Genomic DNA, 21,300 nt, shown 5'->3' with positions numbered 1-21,300 from the left:
AGCGACATCAACTTCCATGGGCTTTTCGGATGCCATTGACCAGTCGTCTAGCCGGCTCTGAGCGCATCCGTCGTCCGTCCAGTCTAGAGAGAGCATTCACCGGCGCGTCTTCGACCTCGCGGGAGAGTGCACCTCACTCACATGCACATGGACCCTAGGCGTTGGTTGCACTGTTCCAGTCGCAGACAATTGTGAATGTGCATTACGCGAATGAAACATGGAATAGATTGCTTCAGCGAAACAGATTTGATGTGATGGTTGTTTGCGTATATGAAAGAACGGGAAGCGTGACTATTGTGGGGATTCTGTGCAAAGTACGCTCTGGCAGGGCGGAAATACAAATACTGATGCGATGGTAGCGCATTGGGCCGGAACGAAAAGCTTGAATGTAGAAACGAGGAATGGCGACTTAGGTGTGCGGGGTCTCGCTGTGTCTGGAGGGCGAGTGATGAGCATTTCGAGCGACGTCCGATGGGCTGACACCGAAGCCTGGATCTGATGACGAATTGGCCATGCCATGCTGACACTCTCCTTGAGCCATGCCGAGTAGAGCTTTGGTCTCGTCGGAGATCACAACTTGTTGGGACAAGGATCGATTGGGGCGCTCTTCGTCCGGGCGCCTCCTGTGGGTTGCTGTGCGAGAGATGCCTTGCATATTGCGAGGGCTGGTGGAGAGACCAACCTCCTCAGCTCTGGGCGCCATCGCCCCATCGTGGTGATTGATCTTGGCGGTCTTGAGACGTGGCGACACAGCCACCCCGGGCGCGCCAGCCGGCACTGCGTGCGGCGAAGCAGACAACGGCGAAAGATTTCTGTGAGACCAGGTTCGGTTGCGTGGCGAAGTGGGCTGAGCATCCTTGGTTGTCGTCGCCGACGCGCCTGAGCTCACGTCTGGAGTGGTTTGTCCAAGCCCATACGTGAAGCCTTGCCCAAGGGCAGGAGAGGCCAAAAGGGAAACCCTTTGAGAGCGAGCGTTGGGCATAGCTGGCAAAGTAGCAGATGCCCTCGGGGTCTGCTGACCGAGTCGAGACTGAGGTGTGCCGGCCCCTCGCCCGTATTCTAGACTTGAAGCTCGTCCGCTCTTTGATGCGGCGGCTGCATCGATTCTCTGCAGGCGTGAAGCAAGCTCCGTAACATCGAACGCGGGCACGGGAGGAATGCCTTCCTCAGCAACGTGAGACGCTTGTCTCTTGCTCCTGGCCCCGTGCGAAGAAGGTCTTTGCTTGATGCTGGTGCGTCGACTGGGTCCGCGAACGGATCCGCTTCGCCTGAGGGTGGGAGATCTGGCCAAAAGCCCTAGCGCTCTTGCCAAGTGGAATTGAGCCCAAAGCGCGAGGACCAATGGAACAGCAGCTTGGGCCAGAAAGATGATGAAATGGGTCAATCTGGAAGAAAGGGAGCCTACGGAAGTGTCGTGCGCGTGCAGTTGAGCTTCGCCTTGTGAGGCGTGCGCTGCCTCCGAGAGTAAAGCTGCGGCCGGCGCGGTGCTAGCATCCCAGATCGAGGACCATGGGCCAAATTTCGACTGCATGGAAGGAATGAGCTCCATGACCCAAAAGTGCGCTCCTCCAAAAGCTCCCTTTCGCACATAAGACGCAGAGGCTGACAGATCCAAAAAGGCAAGCAGGGCAATGATGCCTTGAAGCAGCACATGCGCCCGCATAGCTCTCGAGAACAAATCCATGACGGCTCGCCTTCGAGCCAGAAGTGCCGCCAGTCCCAGGAGCGCGAATGCTGGTTGCACCAGGAAGAAGATGAGGAGACTGGCGGAGAAGGTATCGTTGTAGAAGCGCTCCCCGAACGCACAAGCAGAGACCATGCCGATGGCTATCAGAGCCAAACCGATTGCCACTTGGCGTCCACGAACATCGGCATCGTCGAGCAATGAAGGCCTAGCGCTTTTCTCGGAATGAGGAATTGCTAGCAGGACATCATCCGATGCTGCAGCTCGGCCTGGCAGTGGGTTCAAGCTGGCCTTCTCTGACGAGATCGTATGCGGCGAGGCAGCACTGTGAGAGACATTCTCCTCCTCGCCGGCCGTGAGACCCAGAGAGGACGCGGCCGTGGCGGGTTCACGGCGGGAGCTCTGCAACAGCTTAGGTTGCAAAGGGGTGGTTGGCTGTCTGGGACTCGAAGAGGTTGCACTGATCCTGAGTTCACTTTGACCTCCAGAAGAATGGATCGAAGTCGGCAGTATGCTTGAGCTGTCCACATGAGAGCTCAAGCCGCTCGGCGAGAAGCGGGGACTCCTCGATCCGTCTCGCCTGGCGGAGCTCCCGTGACGCTTCGTCGCGGAGGTCCCTCTAAGGAGTCTCCTCAAATTACTAGCTCTAGATGCGCTGGATGCTGAGCTGCCCTCTCTCCGACCTCCTTCGCCGCTCTCAATCTCTGAAAAGGTGCCTCCACTCCTACCATCTTCTGCGTCGCTCTCGTGCGCAGTATCCTCTTCATCGTCATCCTCAAACGGGCTGGACGGTACTGGGTCGGAGTCGACGTCGAAGATGCTCTTCAACTCTTCCAACCCTGCTCTGAGATAAGGCGAAGCAGCTTGCTTGAACATCTTTGCGGACCGAGAGTGAGAGATGGAGGACGACCATCTCCGCGAGCTTTGCAACCAGTCGTTGTTGAGTTCTCTAGCTTTGTATGCACCTGAGGACACCTCGCTCTCCTCCGAGCTCTCGCGCGAAATGGAGTACGGCAAGGTTCTATCTGACCTTCCTGGACTGTGGTACTGCGAAGCAAACGTGCTTGCATGCTCCGCGCTCAAACTAGCTGGCAAAGCCACGCGCAACGACCGACTCCGCGCTGCAGACACTTGAGCGGCGCCGCCTAATTTGGGCGAGTGAGATGAATGCGGAGAATCGCGCAAGCTGCTGGCTCGCTGGGCCTTGACGGGAGGGCTCGGCTTCGATGCCTCCTCGAGACCCGGTGCGAGGTGGTGATCCTGCCGGATTGCGCCAGGCTCGCAACTGACGAAGAGAGGCAAGTTGAACAACTGCAAGCCGCTGGTAGGTGGGGTCGCGTTTTCCTTGCTGGCACTTGATGTCATCGCTTCCTGGTCCGACGGCACAGGCGAGGCCTGAGACGCTTCAGATGTTGCGCTAGACGGCCGAGAATGCCTAGCGAGCCTGCGGGGTCTTCTAGAGGCTGGCAGAAGTTGCGCGCCAATCTTTGGGCCGCTGCTGCCTTCAGCGACTGGCGACAGTGGTGAAGACGGAGAGGCAGAGGAAGAAAGCGAGGAGCTCGATGACGAGCCAAGCCGGCACGAGCGCTCTTCCAAATGAGCACGAAGAGTGTCGTGAGACGAGACTGAACTGGAGGAAGCGCTCGGATCTTCCCCTTGCCAGATGCTTCCCGGCGACGTAGATAGCATCACGGCGCGTGTTGTCCGCTGACCTTGCTAAGGCTGCTGGTGGCAGTATACCCGCAGTGTCTGCCAAGGACCGCCAGCGGACAGAACACGTATTTTCCAACGATCGCAGCAGCGACAGATCGGGGGAGGGGGGCGTCACTGGGGCCCAGCACAGTCAGAGATGCAGATAGTGAGACGAAGCGGATGATGGAAGCGCGCTGGTGTGAGGAATTCGAGAAGGAGGTAGAATCGACGATACTTTGGCCAGATTCGGTGTGAGTGAAAGCTTTTTGCAATACCGAGGTGCTGAAAAGTTGGATCTGGGCCGACTGGTCGTGCGACGAGGTAAAGAGGCGCAGCTGGAGCATTAGCAGGGATTGAGTTCTTTCCCTTCATCGGGGCACAGCGGCCCGTTTCAAAAGGCACAATCGCGAGTGTGGTATCAGAGATGTAGAGGTGGGTGGGTAAGCAAAGCTGGGGGCATCATGTATACACCCATCCATACGAGGGCAGTTCTCCCAGAAATCGGCGCCTTGGCTCTGCCGTATGCTGGCTGACACGATGCATCATCCCCCCTTTCTCGCAGCAGACTCAACCACGGGATCAGAAATCGAATGACAAGACAGGCAGACCAACAAGCGCGCGCATCAGGCGTCATACCGTACAGCAGCCGTACGCCGCGTGCGGCGCCTCGGCGCGTCGTGTGGATGCATGCAATCTTGAATTTGATATGCTGATGATCGAAAAAAGCAGGAGGCGCGCGCGCGGGGTGCTGCTGCAGGTCTACAGTACACCTGCCTCACCGGTACAACATCGCAGTCGTGACTCATGAGTGCGAGCGGCCACTTACGGTACATGTACAGTATATATGGCTGCGGGAAGCCGCCGCACACAGCTTGGCGTCATCACGGTGCGCCTCTCCGTTGCGCCGCCGCACTCGGCTTTGCGCACCCGTTAGCTGCTGCTGCTACTGCTGCTGAATGTAGAGATCGAGATGATGCTACTGCAAGCCAAGCCAACACCAAGGCCGAAAGGCACAGCTGGGGTCATCTACTGTATCCGCACCCTTCATGCGTGCGTTAGCACTTCACAACTCACAACTCAAAAGTGCCTGTTGTGTGTCGTGGGTGCATGAGCAACCCACCGAGGCTCGTGAGCCGAAGCGTAGGGTCCGTACATACCGATGGACGCGCGCGCGGACCTTGTAAAGCTCTGGTCAAGCTCGTGGGTAGCTTGCCTGTGAATGAACCATTCTGGCCTGATCTGCGCAGGCCAGACTTCTCTGCTGTGTCATCGCTCTCCAAAGTCGTGGCTTGGATCTCCGCATTCGTCGAAAAAGACCCGCCCGACGCGTTTGATGTTGATTTGCTGCACGGATGAGGAGATCACTTCATTGCTATTATTACCCACTCGCGACGCTTGCCCCAGAAGGTGCAGATAGGGCGCTATCCGACGGCAGCTGGATGCTGCCCCACGAACGGCACTCGTGACGATGGTTAGAGGCACGATACACCGATCGAGAGAATTGCTTTCCTCGAGACTCGGATAGAGGTCCTCGTTGATGATCTCTGACGAACTTGCCGGCCACTGGATGCAGCGGCACCCTGCGCGGGCATGTGGGCGCGTGAATGAAAATCGAAAGATTTACTTTATTATTGACTGTGTGATTGAGTCGGTTGTATGAGCTCCATGCACATATCGCGAGCCTGCCGTTGCGTTTAGGTATAACGATAGGCAGAGCAGCATTCAAGATTAGCAATATATGCAGCAGCACGCTTTGCATCTGAATTCACGGATAGTAGTAGTAGAGTCAGAGTAATAGTCAGAGTAGGCAAGTATAGCAAGCCGGACTCCACTTTTGACCTCGAATCTTCAACGCGCCGAGCATGCAATTTTTGAATGATGGCGTCCTATGTCCTATGTCCAATGTCCTATGTCCTTTGTCGTATTCACGATTGTGCATTTCTGCATGCGCAGACGGGTGAGCGCCATATATCAACCTTCATCTCGCTCCCTAGAAACATGCACGGCCCGCCTGAATCGGACACGAGCTTCCGCGACGCTGTTGTCTGCGTGAATGTGAATGACGACACACACGATCACGACGGCGAGTCAAGAGTCTGAGTAGAGGCCTGTCAACCACTGCAGAATCCTGGCATCCACGATTCGTGATTGGGGCACCGCGGTGCGCCTCATGTGGCGTCACTCAGACTTAATTACCATGCACTGGCCACTGCTGCTGCTGCTGCTGGCGCCATGCGGGGCCTGCGTGGGTTCATTTGAAAGCTTGTAGCAGCTATAGCTCAGCTCGTGCTGTTGCGGTGCGCGCGCGGATGGAAAGACGCGCCGATAGCGGGGTGGGGAAGCACTCAAAGCAGCCCCACACGCGCTGCCTATCTATCGCAATCGTGAATCACGAGTCTTGAACCACATCCCTCCTTTGACGCAATCTCGTCAGCGGCTGTCTGCCCCCGCATTCGTGGATTGGGACGAACGATGGAGGCATTCACGATTCACGATCAACGTCGCGCAAATGTGAATGTCGAAGGACATCCCACACACGTCCTTTAAGCACCCGAGCGGGTGGAATGCTCCTCTCTCACTTTAAGCACGCCAAGCTCGTTGGACCACGCGCGCCGTGCCGAGTCTGAGTGCCCTACACGCACATGGATCTCAAGATCTTTAGAATCTTGCTTGTTGAATCACGACCATGCAGTTGCGAGCCCTTTTCAATCGTTAGAGTCAGATCAGGCAGCCTAGAATGTGTTGCGCGGAGGCGCGGTGCGTCCTGAGCAAATGAGTCTGCATTGGAGAGGCCCAGATTCGATTTGTGATTGTGAATCGACGATGGAGGTCGTCGTCGGTCGCGGGTCAGACCAACCTCGCTGCGGGATGCAGACAAAGCCTTCGCGACCCGCTCCTCGATCGTGATGCTGCTTTGTCCATGCCAGGTAAGGCCTCATGACTCCTGTCGCGCAATCGTGAATGGATGAAATGTGGTTGTGAATCTGCTGGCTCTTGGCACGTACGTCGCCATTCGCTCTCTAAACATGCTCGCGACGCCGAAGTTGCAGGCAAGCAAGCTCAGCTCTTGGCCGATCCCTCACACTGATCGAAGAAGGGCGAATCTCGTGTTGGACCCTCGGGCTCAAATCGTGCATCGGTAGGTAGGCTTGGCGCGGACGGCACATTTGGCAGAAGATTCTGTCGATGTCGCGAAGTGGCTCGCCGCCCGATGCCAAGCTCTCGGACGTGCACTCACGACTGCACATGGAGCCTTGCGGCACCATGCGCACGAATTACATAATCGTGATGCTTGCTCTGTAGCATCCTTTGCACCGCAGCAATCGCAGCCCACAGCGACTTTGAAGGAATGACAACTCAATCGAGATCGTAGACAGAGGGGGAGGAGCGATTAAAATCACGAATCGCTTTGTCCCTGTATCTACTGGTGGCCGAGTTGCTTTCTGGCTTGACTCTGGGCGATCGGAATGAATCCTTCTTTGCACTGCTACGCGAGCCGGCCATCGGAACGCAAACCTCGCGTCGAGTCTTGACATGTTCCTTCGCTCGTTGTCAAGGAGTCCGTGTAAATCACGATTCGTGTCGAGCTCCGACTCACAACTTGGGTCGCAACAGCAGATCTTGCTTGGCACATCAAGATCTTGGCGGCACCTTGCTCGCACGTCTGAATTCACGACAGCATCGCCGGGTCAGCAAGCTGTTTGTGGGGACTGAGGCCTCAGCGCACATGGAAATCAAAAGTGATCACCCCTTCATGACGGGCTGCAGCGCTCAACCAGCAGGACCATGCAAGTTCGATTACCTATAAAAATTACGGATCAGATGCTTCACCTTCAGAGTCAACAACGAGCAAAAGCGTAAAGACAACAAGGGAGGAAAACGTTGCGCGCTTGTGTAGCAAGGCTCGACGCCAAGACCCACGCATCTCCGAGATGCCAACGTGACCGGAGGCGCGCAGTGAACACGAAGCCTCGCTATTGTGACATGATTGTGCGCGAAAGACTCATCAATTAATCCAGAAATACCAGCCAAGTCGAGTCAGCACGTCACTGTCAGCTTCACACAAGATGCTGGCGAGGACGATAAGAGACACTTGGGAGCCAGTCGGACAATTTCATCCCGCGACGCGAACATATCGTTAGGATAGACTATCACATTCATGGGCATTTCTCCTGAATTGTGACGGCTTCACAGATCTATCTATGAAAGCTCGTGAGCGAAGAAAGACCGCAGCAGGTTGGATGATTGAGTGTTATGTGCCATCGCTGGTGTGCAATCAAGGACCAGGCGCTAGTACCTCGACCAGATCATCTCCTGTAGTCTCTGTTCCAAGCTTTCCTATCTCGATCCGGTTCAAGCTGTGGGAAGCGACAGCGCAGCGGAGTTCAGCCAAATTGCAGATAGGATGCTCTTTCCTTTTCCCCACATCCGAGCGCTCTAGTACTCACTCGGCGACGAAACTTGTACCCCACCAGCTAGCTGTGTGCTTGTTGACATATCTGCTCAATTTATCGAAATTGGCCTTGCGTGTAACAGATGCCATTGTCAGAGCTTCGTGAATAGCGTCTGCGACCGCAAATTTGTCCCATGGGTTGACGATGAGAGAGCCATTCAATGATCTGAGAATGGCAAACAGACTCATAAGAGATTTTGACAATCAAACAGGAGGGCAAAGGACGTCACGACTCACTGAGCTGCTCCTGCAAATTCAGAAAGGATCATAACTCCGTTGCGTTGTTGCTGGCAAGCGATGTACTCGTAGGATACCTTTGAGAGAAAGATACAGCCAAAGTCAAATTTGGTTCTCGCGCAAAGTTCCGGGTGATTGTGCCAACACTCACCAAGTTCATGCCATCTCTAGTGCTAGTGACGAGGCAAGCATCGGAGATAGCATACAGAGCACAAAGCTCTTCGAAATTTACCGATCGATGGATGAAATGAATCGGCATGCTCTCGACGGTACCAAACCTGCCATTGATACGTCCTACAGCTTCGTTGATTATGGCTCTCAAGTTCTGATACTCTTCCACGTCTTGTCTTGATGGGACTGCTACTTGCACCAAGACAACCTTATGTTGCACACAGAGCGAGCTACCGTCGTGAGAACGTGCTCCGATCCTTCGACGACCGAGCATGCCCAGCGCTGACTTACTTTTCCAACCCATTCAGGATGCTCCTGCAAAAAGGTCTCGAGCGCATGCAACTTCTGCGGAATGCCCTTGATGTAGTCCAGGCGATCCACTCCCACAATGATCTTGACACCTTCGAAACGTCTCTCCAGCGCCCTCATCCTAGTCTTGACCGCGTCTCTTGCCAGCCCTTCGATGAATTGTGCCGGCTCAATGCCGATCGGATAAGTGCCGACGTGCACGTATCTGCCTTCAAATTCGGCTCCATTGGGCATTGTTGGAAGTCCTAAGATCCGTGTGCAAGAGGACAAGAAATGCCGCGCATAGTCGTACGTGTGGAAGCCAACCAAATCGCAGTGTAGAACGCCAAGCAGAATCTCACGTCTTACAGGCAGAATTCTGCAAAGCGCCCAGTGCAACAGCATCACAAGTCAGTCTTTGGGTCGCGGGTGTCCCATCGACTGGCGCTCTTCAGCCAACGTACCTATAGATTTCGCTGCTCGGAAACGGAGTGTGAAGGAAGAATCCAATTTTGACGCTTCCCCTCGAAGTGGTTCCGTCCGCCGTACCTCTTCCCTTGCCATCTCCATCCTCGTCATCCTCTTCCATGGCAGCGACAGCCTGGGCTGTTGTCCCACTTTGAACGTTCAGGTTGGTAGCCGTGGTTGATGTTCTGTGAGAGTGACCCGAGGCCACTTGGGCTGCAGAGTGCTCTGCTGCTTCGCTGCCAGGTGGAGCTGCAAGGCCCGACGAATGCGCCAAGTGAGACGATCCATCAACGCCGTGCCGTACGTGCTCTAACTCTCGCTGAGAGACGCTGCCTTGTGCTGATGAGCCCTCGATCAGCGTGCGTAGCATCAATGGAAGAAGCATGAGGTGGTAGTCCTTGACGTGAGCAGCAACGGTGGCGTGATTCGGGGAGTGTGAGTTTTTGGTGAATTTGCGCATGTGGCAGAGCACTTCAATACAACTCACCTGCACCCAGACCATATCTCCCTTCCTGACAATCTCCCTGACGCTCTCCGCAAATCTCAAGTTCGCTTCTCTGTACGCCAGCCAATTGCCTTCGTCGAAGTTCATCTCTCCTGGGTGGTAGTGAAACAGTGGCCAAAGGATGCTGTTGGAGAAGCCATTGTAATGTGCGTCGGCCACGTCGGGGTCTAGCCAGACCGGTCTGCAGCTGTACTCCTTCTCCAACTTGGACTCTATGAAGAGCTCATCCTCTCGAGTAGGAACGGACAGTCCGGGCCATCCTATCCATGTAAACGACATGCGCTTCTTTGCTCCCGACAGAGCCGAGACTAGACCACCTGAAGAGAGCGCAAAGGAGTAGCCACCGGGCTGAGAAGAATCCACTTTGATGGTCACTGGTAAGCGATTGGACACTACGATCAGGCGAGAGTTGGTCGCTAGCCGGTCCCTCGACCCGGAATCGGATTGCGCGTTCGCGTTGTGAGACACCATGCTGGACAGTCAAGTGAAGTCGCGTCGGACTGAGGCTGGTGCTGCGAACGGAGGGCGATCGATGGGACTAGTCGAAGGTGCGAGCGAGAAACAGCCGCGGCAGGATCTCGTAGCAGCGCTGTGAAGCCCACGATTGTTGGACCTCGCACGCTGCAATGCTCGGTCAAGTCACCCAAAGGGGACTCGAGGGTCTTTGCGCTTGAGTGAGCGAGCTCAGACGCGCATAGGAAACCTTAGCACACCCGCACCGTTTCGCAAGCTGCGAGGATGTCGAAATCCACTTCGGCGCCGAGTTGGATGTCGGTTCCGCAACCAAACTTAGCGAGGCAGCGTCCGTGTCTGCGCCCCACGCCCAGCCGGAGTCGAATTGTAGTCTTGAGCCTCGCGGTGATGCCAAGCAAGGGTTCGGTGGTGAGCACTGCTGAGGTCAGAAGCACGACTGACGGCTGTCTGGCCAATGGCTATGCAAACGGGTGCTCAATCGAGGTGCAAGGTACGGCGTATGATGGACTTCGAGACGACGAGACACGACCCCTTTTGCAATAAAGAATCACGAATCTTGAATACAGGCTGTTGATGGGCTGTGTATAGGTCTATCATACAGCATCAGAATTCAGTCACGAGCGTGAATCAGGATCACGCGCACACGCCTCGGCAACTTTGTACGATGCGCGCGCGCGTCGGGATGCTGCTGCTGTTTCGCACGGACCAGACTCGAAGAAATAAAAGGTCGCGGCGGACACAACCTCCTCCACATCCGAGTCTTCGAGCTCTCCCCTCACACCACCTCCATCCATCGCACCACCTGGTCATTCGTAATCACGACTAGCCCCTCCGTCAACGTGCACCTCAAAGCGCAGCCCCGATATTCCACACATCGCAGACATAGAACCTTTGGCCCCTCTCTCATCTGGCGAAGCATGGAGAAATTTTCAAGGTTTAGAGATGCGGGCACTGGCATACAGGTGAGTCAAAGCTAGCTGCTCGATGCTTGATCTTTATTATAAGAGACGAGAGTTGCTGATCTATGGAATTCTGTGCAGGTCTTCCTACCCCCTGTAGCTGTGAGTCGATGTGCAGTCAGATATGGGCGATGTCATGAGTGAGAGCTGACTTATCCCCCCCGCTTTCAACTACAAGCCCACCGGATCTTCATCGCCGCTGACAGCCCTACTCAGCTTGCCTTTGCTGCTCCTGGCTGTCATCAGAGGTCTTCTGCTAATCGCAGTCATCACACTTTGGTCGCTTTTCGAGCTTTCGCTCGGCACCGCCATGAGGGGAGCCTTCCTCAACTTGGTGCTCGCGCTACTTGGCATCTTCCCCGAAAAGCAGGTAGTATCGCCTAGCAGCAGAAAGTGAGTCCGCACTTCTGCTCAGGGCTTGGATTGATCACATTTAGCGAAGCTGCTGATCATTGCGCATGCATGTGCTCCCTGGCAGCCGAGCAGCGCAAGTACCTCTCGGGTCCCCCAAGGCGGGCGACCTGATCTTGTCAAGCCACTCCTCGCCTTTGGACATCTTGCTTCTCTTGCGAATTTTTCCTAAAGCCAGAGTCCTCCTGCCGGTCCTCTCTCCCAGTCCACAAGCATCTCCAATCCCCAGCGGCAAGGCGACCTCAACCTCGTCTCGCTCGGCAGCTCAAAGGCGGAGAGGTCCTTCGTCCTACCTGCCGGAGAGTCTCCGCGGATCTGTGGAAGGCAAAACCGACGAAACTCCCCAGACGCGCAGGATAGAGGGCTGGAAAGTGAGCGATAGCATATGGCAAGCTTTGAAGGTGATTGCGAGCTGTAGGCCGCTGGAGCTGGGCTCGGAAGGCGTAACACGGGCGGACCTAGTAGACCTAGACAGCCTCAAGGAAGTGGGCTCGCCTCTAATCGTTTTCCCAGAGGTAGGTCTCCTCTACGATCGTAGCTCTCTAAGTCAACGCGTCTAAAGGCCCAGTCTGCATCCATCTAGGTTGTCACGTCCAATAATCGCGCTTTGCTCAAGCCTGCTGCTGCTGCTTTCCCATCGAGCTGGGCAGACACCTATTCCAGTACCGGCAGCCTGAGATCGCTCAAGGACGGGCCAACCTTCTTCATCACCACCATTAAGTGAGTCGTAGCTGATGTTAATGGCATCCCTTTCTCTTCAGCTAACGTACGGAATCCTCGATACGCAGGTACGAAGCACCAACGCCTCTCTCCGCTTCACCAATCACGACAGTCCCACGATCTCTACCTTCTCTCTTCTTTGCCCTGCTAAGCAGCGTACCAGCATATGCTCCCAGCATACGCATACTGAATCCGGCGGAGAGCATCACCGGATCGTCCAGTAGCAGCCTTTCTGATTCGAGAGCAGGTACGGCTGCAAATGCCCTCAGACGAGGAATCGAAGACGTAGTAGCTGATGCGTGGTCTAATCTGTGAGTACTTACCTTCTTAGCGCCAGTACAGAAATGTAGCGGGCGGCGAGCGCACAAGTCAAAAGCTGATACCGACACGCCCCTTCGACGTGGGCCGCGCAGCTCGAGGCTCAGGAGGACCGCTCTTGGATGGACAGAGAAGGATGCGTTCCTGACCATGTATGCTAAGAGGTGATACATGGACACTATGACTCAAACGGCAGTACAGACTTTGAGCTAGCATTCAGACCAACGCTCTCCAGATCTAAGCTTTGAGCGAGGAGGCGATTCTCTGCACTGGTTCTATTTCCAGTCAAGATCCTTGATGATGAAGAAGCTGGGAACTAGAATCGCGTGAATGTAAGAGTTCATCATTCGAAAACGGGTCCCTCGTCACACCTTCGAGAACATTCTACGGGCCACTGCCCGAAAGGCGCGTTGTAGACACGTGCGTTGGCCCTAGGGTTCCGCTCGCTCGGACCCCTTGCCAAGGCCCGCTAAACCACAACTTCGATTCCCTTAGCTGCTACCGAGCTAAAACGATAAGATGAGCGAGGGAGAAAATGTAAGATCGGGGAAATTCGAACTTTGATCCATTCAGCAACCGGTAGTGTCGCATTCAGCGAGCCAAGGCGATCCATGACGTGGTTGAGAAAAGCGGATAAATTCGCGAACCAGGAGAGAGGAGGGAATAAGGGAAGGAACGTAGAGTAGTGTTCTGGCAGGCGAGGAGCGAGAGCGGCTTCGTCGGTGCTTGAAAATCAGGATAGACGCGCACCACCACCCAGCTCGCGGAGCTCTTGCTTTTGAGAGGTCAATGGCGCGGCAAAAAGCCACGGCCGACCTGACCGATGGAGTCGCGGAAAGGCGCTCGCTCGTGGCTGTCCAGCCAGCCTCGATTTGATTCGGCGCACATTGATTTTGCCGAGGACCGACGCGCAGACCGCTCTTCTGGGTGGTCCGTTGGATACAGCGGAACCGAGGCCCATTTGATCGGAGCCTGTAGATCGGGTACAGGAAAGGTATGCAGGCACAGCGTCAGATTCCTTTCTCAGCGCATCGGCCAGCCTCATTTCGCAGCGATCGTCAAACTCCGCCGTGCTCTCGTCGATCTCCGCTCCCGGATAAACGGCCATTGGAATTCGAGGTGCTTTCAGGTGATTTCACATGTGCTAGGGTCTCGGTCATGACAACACCGCAAACGCTAGCTCACCGAGCTCGGAGCAATTGCACCGCCACATGACGGTGGGCCATAGCCACCCTATAATGCAGGGCTTGAGCTCAAATTGCGTCCTGGACAAGAGCATTGATTCCACTAGAAACAGCTTTGAAAAGGTCTGAAGGTGACCTTCGCGAGGAGGCAGAACGGTACAAGATGCAGTTGCAAACAATGCGAAAATGCGGTGATAGAGGGCAGTGGCTGATAGAGCTCGGCACCTTACAATTTTGAAGAGGACACGGTCAGGACTGACATCATGGTTGCCGCGAGTGGCCCTTCGGGCTCTGCATGTCCGAGGTAGAGTCTCTCTCTGCGCTGTGATCTCGCTCAGGACTGAGCCAAAAAGGCAATTCCCCGCTCACGCCAGCGAAACTTTGACGATGCCCAAGAGATGGACCCAAGGAAGGTTGACGCTGATCGGCTGGAAGCTGGTGCTGCGCTTGCGCAGATCCTGGTTGCGTCCAGTAGATGTCTGGAGACGGAGCACCGCTCAACGGAGGTGGGGCAAGCCATTGTGCCTCCGCACGTGTCAAGCCTGAAGTGTCCACGGAGTAGGGTGAGTCATGTAGTCTCTGCTGCGGCACGTTTGCTGTGGCTCTATCCCCGCTGCTTGCGCTGCGCTGATCGTACGACATCTCGAGCATGCTTCGAGAGAGGGCACTGTCCGGCGAAATGAAGACCTCGTCGGGTCGCACACCTGCCCAGCCGGTCTCTCCGGTGATGCGCGTTTGTTGGGAGGACAGCCCCAAGTGCATCGAATAAGCGCCGCTTGTTGCCCTCGAACCTTCGGCCAGGGGTCGCTGTTGTTGTCCGCTCTGCCACGAATGCACACCACTGCTGTGGCCGCTGTTATTGCTGCCGCCGGGAGATCCACCAAGCGAATTTTGACGCGAGCTCCAATCGGCTGGCGCGAGATAGGTGTGACTCGGAGTCGTACTCGAGTGCGCCATTGCAAGCGCGTAGGCTTGCGCAGCTTCTTCTGTTTGGGTGGGAACAGAGGCAGCAGAGCTGGTGCTGTTACGTCCAGAACTACTGAGCTGACTGCCGCCGCGTTTGGCCGTCATGTGCCCACCTCTGGCGCCTCTTGAAGCCGAGGAAGCCGAGCTCCCACTACCGCCTGCCTGCTCGGCATCTGTGCCAGTAATGCTTACCAACGTCGAGCCAGAAGCAGAGCGGTCATTCGCCGATAGCCAAGGGTTGTTGAAGTCGGAAGGTTGCTCTGCACTGATCTCACGGCGATGCTTTGGCGAGTCAGCGTGTTGGAAGTTTGGCGCAAGAGGAGGCCAAGCGCTCTGCCATGCAGTGCTGCCTGAGCCGGTGGGCAGATCGGCATCCGTCTGAACGTCCAGTCTGGCTGGTCGAAGAGATGTGGCGGCCGTAGTAAGCTCTCCATGAGATGGCTTGCTTGCTCCAGCTACTACTCGTGAAAAAAATTCATAGATAGCGGCTTGATTCCTTGAAGGTCGGCGGTAATCACTTGTGGGCGAGTCGTACGAGCTTCTGCGTCGCGTATCGATCACACTTCCGGTGGGAGGTCGCGACCAAGAATTTGGACCATCTCGCTCAGGTCCGCGGAGATAATGTGAAGGCATGGCTCGCGTCGTTGTCCTGGGTGAGATATAAGACGCTGCTGGAGGCAGTGGAGCCACGGCAGCGTCCGGCGTCGGTGCCGCACTTGCGTTGAGGCTGTTCGTCCCGGAATTCGATGCTCCTGCGTACCTGGTAGGCGAATCGATATCTCGCATCGTTGCTTGAGCCGGGAGACCTGCGGGTGGGCCCCAGGGCGAGGGAAGCATCACGTCGCTGGGAGTCGCTGGCGTTGCCAAATCAGACTGCAACATTGAAGCATGGAGCATATATGTTTCTTCAGGTGTCGAGGGCTGAGACAATGACGAGAGGCCGTAGCCAGACCACAGCTCGGGCGATGGAGGAGGCTGGAAAGCACGCGCTTGGTATGGTCGTCCGGCCACGCGATCGCTCGGATCAAACCGCACCAATGTTGTGCGATGTGGAAAAGGCCCGCTTGACGGATCAACCACTTCGTGGCCTCCAATGGTCACACCTCGTCGCCTGACAGAGTGAGCTAGAGATTGATGGTGAGAATGGAGCGCCGTGGGGTCTTCCTCAGAGGGAATCCGAGGGTATGGTGCCGCAAGATCGCGGCCGGAAGTGGAGCGCATTGGGCGTGGACGGCTACGAGTAGGACCTGACTGGTGTATGGCTGGAGCGCCCATCGACCCGCTCGCTGGCGGTAGCATGATGCCAAGGCGAGCAAGAGCTGCCAAGCGCGACTCTTTAGCCTCCTTACCGAGTCTTTTGCGCTCACGAGTAGCAACGTTCTCCTCCCTGCACACGAAGTTGTGACTGTCAGCTTAACAAGCAACAAGGTGTGCGTGACAGGCTTCGCTGATGGACGACTTACTCTCGAACAGCTTCGTAGACACATTCACGCCTGAGCCTTGTGCAAGTTGAGCAAGCTGGTTGTCCGCCATCGCACTTGATTTTGCTGCGAACGAGAGGATTTGCGGTGACAACAGCACGAGCAATCATCCAAAGTCAAGAGAGATTCGGATGACAGGGATGGAGATGGTTGGTCGCCCGATTCGATGGCAGTGCGTGTGTCGTCGGACACGAACCGGATTGCGAATTTGTTTGGCGCAGCGGTCCAAAATCGGATCGGGATTGGGCCGGTGGTGATCAAGGGAGGCGACGGCGGCGTGTCGTTACGGGCGCAGGTGATTGCATGGTTTCATTTTCAATTGCACAACGGCAAGAGATGGAGGCAACGGTGAAGATCGCAGGGCAAGACAAGAGTAAAGACAGTAATAGTCAGTGTGAGACTCGTGATATAAAAATTGACGAGCGGCGTCACGCTCAGGGAACAAGCTGTGACTCACCGCTGTCGGCAATGCAGGCAAGCCATTGTGATTCTCCCTCTTTTCTTGACGCTCTCGCTGTCAGGCACCGCCGCCCGGGAAGAAGAAGCCGGCCGACCATGTGAGATGTCGGTTGGAGAGACCTGTTCGCGCGATAGACGAGGCTGGATTGTGTAGTTCCAAGAAGCGGAGCCTTCCGGCTCAGAGGGATAGTAAGACATGTGGGGGAAGGAAATGTGATCCTCTCGCGTACAGAGAGCACGAGACGGAGAGTGTACGCGGATGTAAAAGCTCGAAAAGCGAGTAGCAGGTGTGAGTATAAGAGGTTGGCACCGAGGATGGATGCTGGGCACGCCAGTCGAGACGCGTCGGGGAATGGACGCAATCTCTACGCAGACGATGACGGTGTCAATTTGTACGTGGCGTGGAATGTCGATACTTGGACAACGGGGAGATAATGGATGGGAATGTTCTTAAGAGGTGCCCTGTATCAGAAACGAAAGACGCCACGCGGAGACAGCGCAGATGAGTGCGTGACAGGTTCCCGGGCGTGCAGTGCTAGCGAGTGAAATGGTGCCTTAGCCCGCTGCAAATCGTCGGAAGCACGGGCGGCGCAGTGCCTGAAGATCAGGTGAAGCGAGACTCTGCTGGGCTAACTCGAGACTGTCGCGCGTTAAAGAGCATACCTACACAATAAAGATACCCTCCGCAATTGGAACATGGACAGGTATTCGCGCCGACGGAATGGATGTGCACAGCCGAGTGAGGAGAGTGACAGTGGCTTGCGCCAATCCCGCCAATTTGAGAGGTGACAATATCCGGGTGGCGTTTGGAATGGCAGTCGTGGGGGAAGGATGGTCGAGAGGTCACAGAAGCCAACGTCAGGCGTCGAAGAAGGGTAGAAAGCCTGACTTTGCAGCACAGACACCAATAGGGCGGCTGCAGGTGGTATGACTGGGACAGGCAAAAGATGGTCTGTGCTTTGTCAGTGAGGAGTTCTATCTGAGAACTGATACTTCACGCTGAATCAAGCAGCAGGGCACTAGGCCAAGGCATTGCGACGTCTGCCTTGCCTTTTCTGACTTTATTTGGCAAAAATCGATGCTAAAGCCTCGGGCCGACGCAAACTGAGTGCGCTCTTTTATTTGCCAACCAATTTGCGGAACCGACAACAATTGGACAACTGATTGTGCAATATGTGGGTCGCGACAGTCCAAGCCTCCTTCTGGTCACCTCGGCAACTTGCCAATACAGCTCCGCAGAGCTCGGAGCCGCAAGGGATGCCTGAGATGGGACAGGCTCTGCGGACACACATTCGCTGGCAGTGGCAGCAGACGTCGGCTTGAGCGCAGGTAGCATGGTTTCACACAAGCCACGAACGGCGATGCACATTTGCAGCTCGCCTTGGTAAGCCTTGACGGTGCCTTGCTGCCCCAGGTAGACATCGCGGTTGCCTTACATCATTCGGAATCTGCTTTGTGGCAGCGACACGACTCACCGCTGAGCTGGTGACCGATGGCAAAGCTTGCCAAAATCCGCCTTTTGTGGCTTAAGGTGAGCGGAAGCTGAAATAGGTGCGTCGCGAAGCGTCGGCGCCGATTGCGCGCAGCGTGCGCACGCGGAAGCGAGTTTGAAGAGGTGAGGTGAGCTATCGACGTCCGATGGCTGTACGTTGGCATCCCACTGCAAGGGCAAAGGGGATAGACGAGATCATAGCGCACACTCGACAGTCACCTCGATGAGACCAAGAAAGATTGTTCAGATTGAAGGTCTGAAAGTTTCAGGCGAGAGGAGCGCACACCATCCTGGGTGAGAAAACTCATCAGTCTAATCGCGCGCAGTGGCTGCACAAAGCGTAGGCGTGCAGCAGCAGGACAGATACGCAAAGCATGAATGTCGTGAGTGGTGAATGCACCAGCGACGGCCAACCTCATGCACAAGACCGATGAGGGGTTGACGGGGGGACGTCATTCCATTGCCCAATTTAGTTGCCCGTAGAAATCAGCAGTCAAAGTTGAGCTGAATGGCAAGTCGTAAGGTCGTGAGTTCTAATGTGTTCGTGATTTCAAACGCCGCGGAGCACGCTTGAGAGAGCGAGACAACACGAGCGGTTCCGCACAAGTGTCGGAGTTTGGTGCATCCGCTGCAACGTTGACGCGGAGGCGCGACTTGGCGAGTGCCGGCACTTGAGACTTTTGACTCTGCAGGCTTTGGCACGGCTCTTCCTTGGAGGAGAGCGAAATCTGCTGTTCCCAGCGTGCATCGTGAAGGCTCTTACTGATAGATTTTGATAGTGCTTGATGCGGGATTACAGCTCAAAAGGGGTGTTTTCCCTCACATACTCGAGGCTCGCGAGTGCTGAATGTCGTCCCTAGACGGCAAGGTCTCAAGTCGCATCACGAATTCTGAAACAGAATGTTTCTATTCCAGTAGTCTGTGCTGCATTCGTGTCACTTTTCCGTTTGTTGTTTCAAGTCTCGTCATTCACATGGCAAATCAGCGAGACGAGTCGGGCCGCGACAGCCTCTGCAATACACATATGCACCCTTCACGATGGCAAGGCTCGTGAGTAGTGTGTCAGCGGTGTTCCTGATCCTGACCTTGCTTCCTTCCGGGCACTTTCATTATTATGATTACGTGATGAGCAGACAGGTATACTTTTCTGACAGAGGATCGCACACACACGCGTCATGGTAAGTAGCTGAATATTCGACCAACGCTACCAATCAAGAAACAAGTGAATGCGGACCCTCTTTCCAATCGAATCAGAAAGCGTGATGCTCTGCCGCGACTGCGTAGTTTTACTGACTGATGAGTGCTGTGAACTCTTGTTGGCGGCGCATGACGACATGTGAGTTTGTAGGTCTGGAGGAACAAGTTCCGATGTGCGGCACGCGCACAGCACAGGCTCTCGCTCATCGCGCAGCATGAAAGCGACGCACAATCCGAATCATACGATTCAGATTAAACGTCAGCCTCCGCTATATAATCAAATACAAATCTCTGTGGCTAGAGATTTCGGCTGACGGACAAGACGAGCACGAACCATGCGATTGGTCCACACTTACAGAAGAGCAACAGACCCGATCACGACTCGCGGAACACAAAGAGTGACTCACCACTCACGACTCACGACTCTTACGAACGTTGATTGTGACTCTTCTTTGATCCTGACCGTACAGCTACTCACGTTAAACGAATACTACCTACCTACCCACGCATTAGCCTCGGGAGAACAAACTGCATGCGCGACTCTGACACTAGCGCTGTTTCGCGCGTGCTAGCGTCGTCTTTGACGTGGTACACACACTACTGCTGCTGCTGAATGCGCTGATACAGGGACGCTGCAGCCCCCGGCGTCGAACTGCGACTTTCCAAAAGCGTGAAGATTCGATCACGATTCGCGATTCCATGTCTCCTTTTCGCCGGTTCACCTGCACCTTTTTCCGAATTGGCCCTTTGGCCGAGTAGTCTGTCTAGGAAGCGAGGGTGGCCACAATCGTGAGTGAGTCAGTGAGTGAGGTTGTCCAGCAGCACTGCACCGCAGGTGACCTTCTGCGTTCGAACGCGTACCGACTTGGAGTGCAGCTTCGAGCCAAGACAGGCACTTCGCCGCGACGGTCTCCGGATGGCACGTCTGGCAAGCCCCGCGCGCCGCGCTCCACCATACGGCAAGGCATGAGTGTGTTATACGGCAAGGCATGAGTGTGTTATGCGGCAAGGCATGAGTGTGTTATACGGCAAGGCATGAGTGTGTTGCTTCAGGTATAGGCGATGCAAAGTCGCAAGCATCCTCGCATCGGCCATGTGAGACAAGACAGCTGAATCGCTCCAGTCCAGCGGACCGAAAGATTTCATGGCAAAGACTTGCTGCGCGGGCTAGTCTGCAGACGCGTGCCTTGGGCTCGCACGTCACGACTCTGATGGTCACCATTCTCGACTGATGATTGCCGTGTGTAAATCATCCTCGAGTCCATCTGCGTATCACTACGTCATAATGGTGTCCTTGCGACGAGGTCAGAGCTGAGAAGTCCTTGAAGCCGATCGGGCCGAGTCGGGAGGCGGACAGCCGACGCGCACAGGCGGTTTTGAAGGCTCTTTCGATGCCCCACAGGTTAGTGCCAGGGCCGTGATGCTTTTGCTGAACCACCAGTCAAGAGTACGCTTGCTCCCTTGACTGATCCATGCAGAATTGCGACATTCAGACTCGTGGTTCGTGATCGTGATCCCAGAGTACAGGCGGATGCGGACGAAGGGGCGATGTAGCAAGGACCGGCATTTTGTCTGCTGGCATTCCTGCACGACGGTCATCAGGTTCATTTCCGCAGAACAAGCCACACAATCAATTTATGCGTCATAGTTTCAGACCCCACCGCGTCGCCAAATACATGCTGCTTTTATAGCTCCTCTCTGATCCATTTTGATACATTCAGATTCGTAACGCTTCACAGCCCAATCACCCCACAAGTCAAAGGTAGCCGATGCGATCGAGGGTCAGCGGCGGTGCCGTCTATAGCACCTGTGATGGGTGAGTGATTTTGGCATGCGTGTTGACTCACGTCCTGCGCAAGAGAAGGCACATGCTTTGTGAATTGACGTAATCAATAATGTGAATGTATGCGCCTTGAGACGGAGATGAGCGGGACCTTCACAGAATCGATGGTCGTGAGTGCCGCTGATGCGACTATGGCCATGACGCTTGATTCAAGTGCGCCGGTGATGTATCACGTCTAGCTACGATCATGTAGTGTGCAATCTACCTGGATCATGAAGGATCCTCCAGTCTGTGTCGTCCCGCGGCACTTGCTTTCGCCGCGGCTCGTTTTGCTCCGACCTGTGCTTGACAGCAACGC

At 55.4% G+C, this 21,300-nt stretch overlaps 8 protein-coding genes across 8 annotated transcripts; 3 read left to right on the top strand and 5 right to left on the bottom strand.

The window, feature by feature from the left end:
* Positions 1-216: 216 nt before the first annotated feature.
* IE81DRAFT_322617 (hypothetical protein) lies at positions 217-3,858 on the bottom strand. Its single transcript, XM_025513688.1, has one exon. It carries the CDS (start codon positions 3,371-3,373, stop codon positions 410-412), a length of 2,964 nt encoding a protein of 987 aa, XP_025370480.1. The 5' UTR covers positions 3,374-3,858; the 3' UTR covers positions 217-409.
* Positions 3,859-4,149: 291 nt separating this feature from the next.
* On the top strand, positions 4,150-4,553 carry IE81DRAFT_95644 (hypothetical protein). Its single transcript, XM_025517781.1, has one exon. The coding sequence runs from the start codon at positions 4,181-4,183 to the stop codon at positions 4,433-4,435; it is 255 nt and encodes an 84-aa protein (XP_025370479.1). The 5' UTR covers positions 4,150-4,180; the 3' UTR covers positions 4,436-4,553.
* A 3,221-nt stretch (positions 4,554-7,774) lies between these two features.
* Positions 7,775-10,102, bottom strand: IE81DRAFT_95612 (Alpha,alpha-trehalose-phosphate synthase). The gene is made up of 6 exons (XM_025517780.1): positions 9,481-10,102; positions 8,990-9,390; positions 8,529-8,904; positions 8,218-8,445; positions 8,067-8,143; positions 7,775-7,995 (listed from the first exon to the last, which is right to left on the bottom strand). Exons 1-6 carry the CDS (start codon positions 9,967-9,969, stop codon positions 7,821-7,823), a joined length of 1,746 nt encoding a protein of 581 aa, XP_025370478.1. The 5' UTR covers positions 9,970-10,102; the 3' UTR covers positions 7,775-7,820.
* Positions 10,103-10,571, top strand: IE81DRAFT_95607 (hypothetical protein). The gene has a single exon (XM_025517779.1). It carries the CDS (start codon positions 10,237-10,239, stop codon positions 10,513-10,515), a length of 279 nt encoding a protein of 92 aa, XP_025370477.1. The 5' UTR covers positions 10,103-10,236; the 3' UTR covers positions 10,516-10,571.
* A 164-nt stretch (positions 10,572-10,735) lies between these two features.
* Positions 10,736-12,906, top strand: IE81DRAFT_365931 (hypothetical protein). Its single transcript, XM_025516968.1, has 7 exons — positions 10,736-10,934; positions 11,013-11,033; positions 11,110-11,324; positions 11,410-11,857; positions 11,926-12,062; positions 12,131-12,373; positions 12,476-12,906. The coding sequence occupies exons 1-7, from the start codon at positions 10,890-10,892 to the stop codon at positions 12,546-12,548; spliced, it is 1,182 nt and encodes a 393-aa protein (XP_025370476.1). The 5' UTR covers positions 10,736-10,889; the 3' UTR covers positions 12,549-12,906.
* A 636-nt stretch (positions 12,907-13,542) lies between these two features.
* Positions 13,543-16,751, bottom strand: IE81DRAFT_95583 (hypothetical protein). Its single transcript, XM_025517778.1, has 3 exons — positions 16,469-16,751; positions 15,994-16,077; positions 13,543-15,917 (listed from the first exon to the last, which is right to left on the bottom strand). The coding sequence occupies exons 1-3, from the start codon at positions 16,666-16,668 to the stop codon at positions 13,826-13,828; spliced, it is 2,376 nt and encodes a 791-aa protein (XP_025370475.1). The 5' UTR covers positions 16,669-16,751; the 3' UTR covers positions 13,543-13,825.
* Positions 16,752-16,757: 6 nt separating this feature from the next.
* IE81DRAFT_95581 (hypothetical protein) lies at positions 16,758-18,200 on the bottom strand. Its single transcript, XM_025517777.1, has 2 exons — positions 17,946-18,200; positions 16,758-17,401 (listed from the first exon to the last, which is right to left on the bottom strand). Exons 1-2 carry the CDS (start codon positions 18,124-18,126, stop codon positions 17,121-17,123), a joined length of 462 nt encoding a protein of 153 aa, XP_025370474.1. The 5' UTR covers positions 18,127-18,200; the 3' UTR covers positions 16,758-17,120.
* Positions 18,201-19,574: 1,374 nt separating this feature from the next.
* On the bottom strand, positions 19,575-20,317 carry IE81DRAFT_95579 (hypothetical protein). The gene is made up of 2 exons (XM_025517776.1): positions 20,025-20,317; positions 19,575-19,923 (listed from the first exon to the last, which is right to left on the bottom strand). The coding sequence occupies exons 1-2, from the start codon at positions 20,148-20,150 to the stop codon at positions 19,708-19,710; spliced, it is 342 nt and encodes a 113-aa protein (XP_025370473.1). The 5' UTR covers positions 20,151-20,317; the 3' UTR covers positions 19,575-19,707.
* Positions 20,318-21,300: the final 983 nt, after the last annotated feature.

This window comes from Ceraceosorus guamensis (genome assembly GCF_003144195.1).
Source record: "Ceraceosorus guamensis strain MCA 4658 unplaced genomic scaffold IE81scaffold_21, whole genome shotgun sequence".
In the NCBI taxonomy this organism is placed as follows: domain Eukaryota; kingdom Fungi; phylum Basidiomycota; class Exobasidiomycetes; order Ceraceosorales; family Ceraceosoraceae; genus Ceraceosorus; species Ceraceosorus guamensis.
This window is presented reverse-complemented; position numbering and strand designations above follow the sequence as displayed.

What these genes read in the sequence shown, in the direction of transcription:
- IE81DRAFT_95607 (XM_025517779.1), top strand. Translation starts at nt 10,237, where the DNA reads ATGTCGAAATCCACTTCGGCGCCGAGTTGGATGTCGGTTCCGCAACCA.
- IE81DRAFT_95644 (XM_025517781.1), top strand. Translation starts at nt 4,181, where the DNA reads ATGAGTGCGAGCGGCCACTTACGGTACATGTACAGTATATATGGCTGC.
- IE81DRAFT_95579 (XM_025517776.1), bottom strand. Translation starts at nt 20,150, where the DNA reads ATGCCTTGCCGTATAACACACTCATGCCTTGCCGTATGGTGGAGCGCG. An exon ending in GGCTCGAAGCTGCACTCCAA is followed by an intron (nt 19,924 to 20,024) that starts GTCGGTACGCGT and finishes CTCGCTTCCTAG; the next exon opens with ACAGACTACTCGGCCAAAGG.
- IE81DRAFT_95612 (XM_025517780.1), bottom strand. Translation starts at nt 9,969, where the DNA reads ATGGTGTCTCACAACGCGAACGCGCAATCCGATTCCGGGTCGAGGGAC. An exon ending in ATCCTGAATGGGTTGGAAAA is followed by an intron (nt 8,446 to 8,528) that starts GTAAGTCAGCGC and finishes GTGCAACATAAG; the next exon opens with GTTGTCTTGGTGCAAGTAGC. An exon ending in GAATTTGCAGGAGCAGCTCA is followed by an intron (nt 7,996 to 8,066) that starts GTGAGTCGTGAC and finishes TGCCATTCTCAG; the next exon opens with ATCATTGAATGGCTCTCTCA.
- IE81DRAFT_95583 (XM_025517778.1), bottom strand. Translation starts at nt 16,668, where the DNA reads ATGTCTTACTATCCCTCTGAGCCGGAAGGCTCCGCTTCTTGGAACTAC. An exon ending in TGCCTGCATTGCCGACAGCG is followed by an intron (nt 16,078 to 16,468) that starts GTGAGTCACAGC and finishes TCTCGTTCGCAG; the next exon opens with CAAAATCAAGTGCGATGGCG. An exon ending in GTCTACGAAGCTGTTCGAGA is followed by an intron (nt 15,918 to 15,993) that starts GTAAGTCGTCCA and finishes CTTCGTGTGCAG; the next exon opens with GGAGGAGAACGTTGCTACTC.
- IE81DRAFT_322617 (XM_025513688.1), bottom strand. Translation starts at nt 3,373, where the DNA reads ATGCTATCTACGTCGCCGGGAAGCATCTGGCAAGGGGAAGATCCGAGC.
- IE81DRAFT_365931 (XM_025516968.1), top strand. Translation starts at nt 10,890, where the DNA reads ATGGAGAAATTTTCAAGGTTTAGAGATGCGGGCACTGGCATACAG. An exon ending in TCTTCCTACCCCCTGTAGCT is followed by an intron (nt 11,034 to 11,109) that starts GTGAGTCGATGT and finishes TTCAACTACAAG; the next exon opens with CCCACCGGATCTTCATCGCC. An exon ending in GTATCGCCTAGCAGCAGAAA is followed by an intron (nt 11,325 to 11,409) that starts GTGAGTCCGCAC and finishes GCTCCCTGGCAG; the next exon opens with CCGAGCAGCGCAAGTACCTC.
- IE81DRAFT_95581 (XM_025517777.1), bottom strand. Translation starts at nt 18,126, where the DNA reads ATGCCAACGTACAGCCATCGGACGTCGATAGCTCACCTCACCTCTTCA. An exon ending in CATCGGTCACCAGCTCAGCG is followed by an intron (nt 17,402 to 17,945) that starts GTGAGTCGTGTC and finishes TGCCTGTCCCAG; the next exon opens with TCATACCACCTGCAGCCGCC.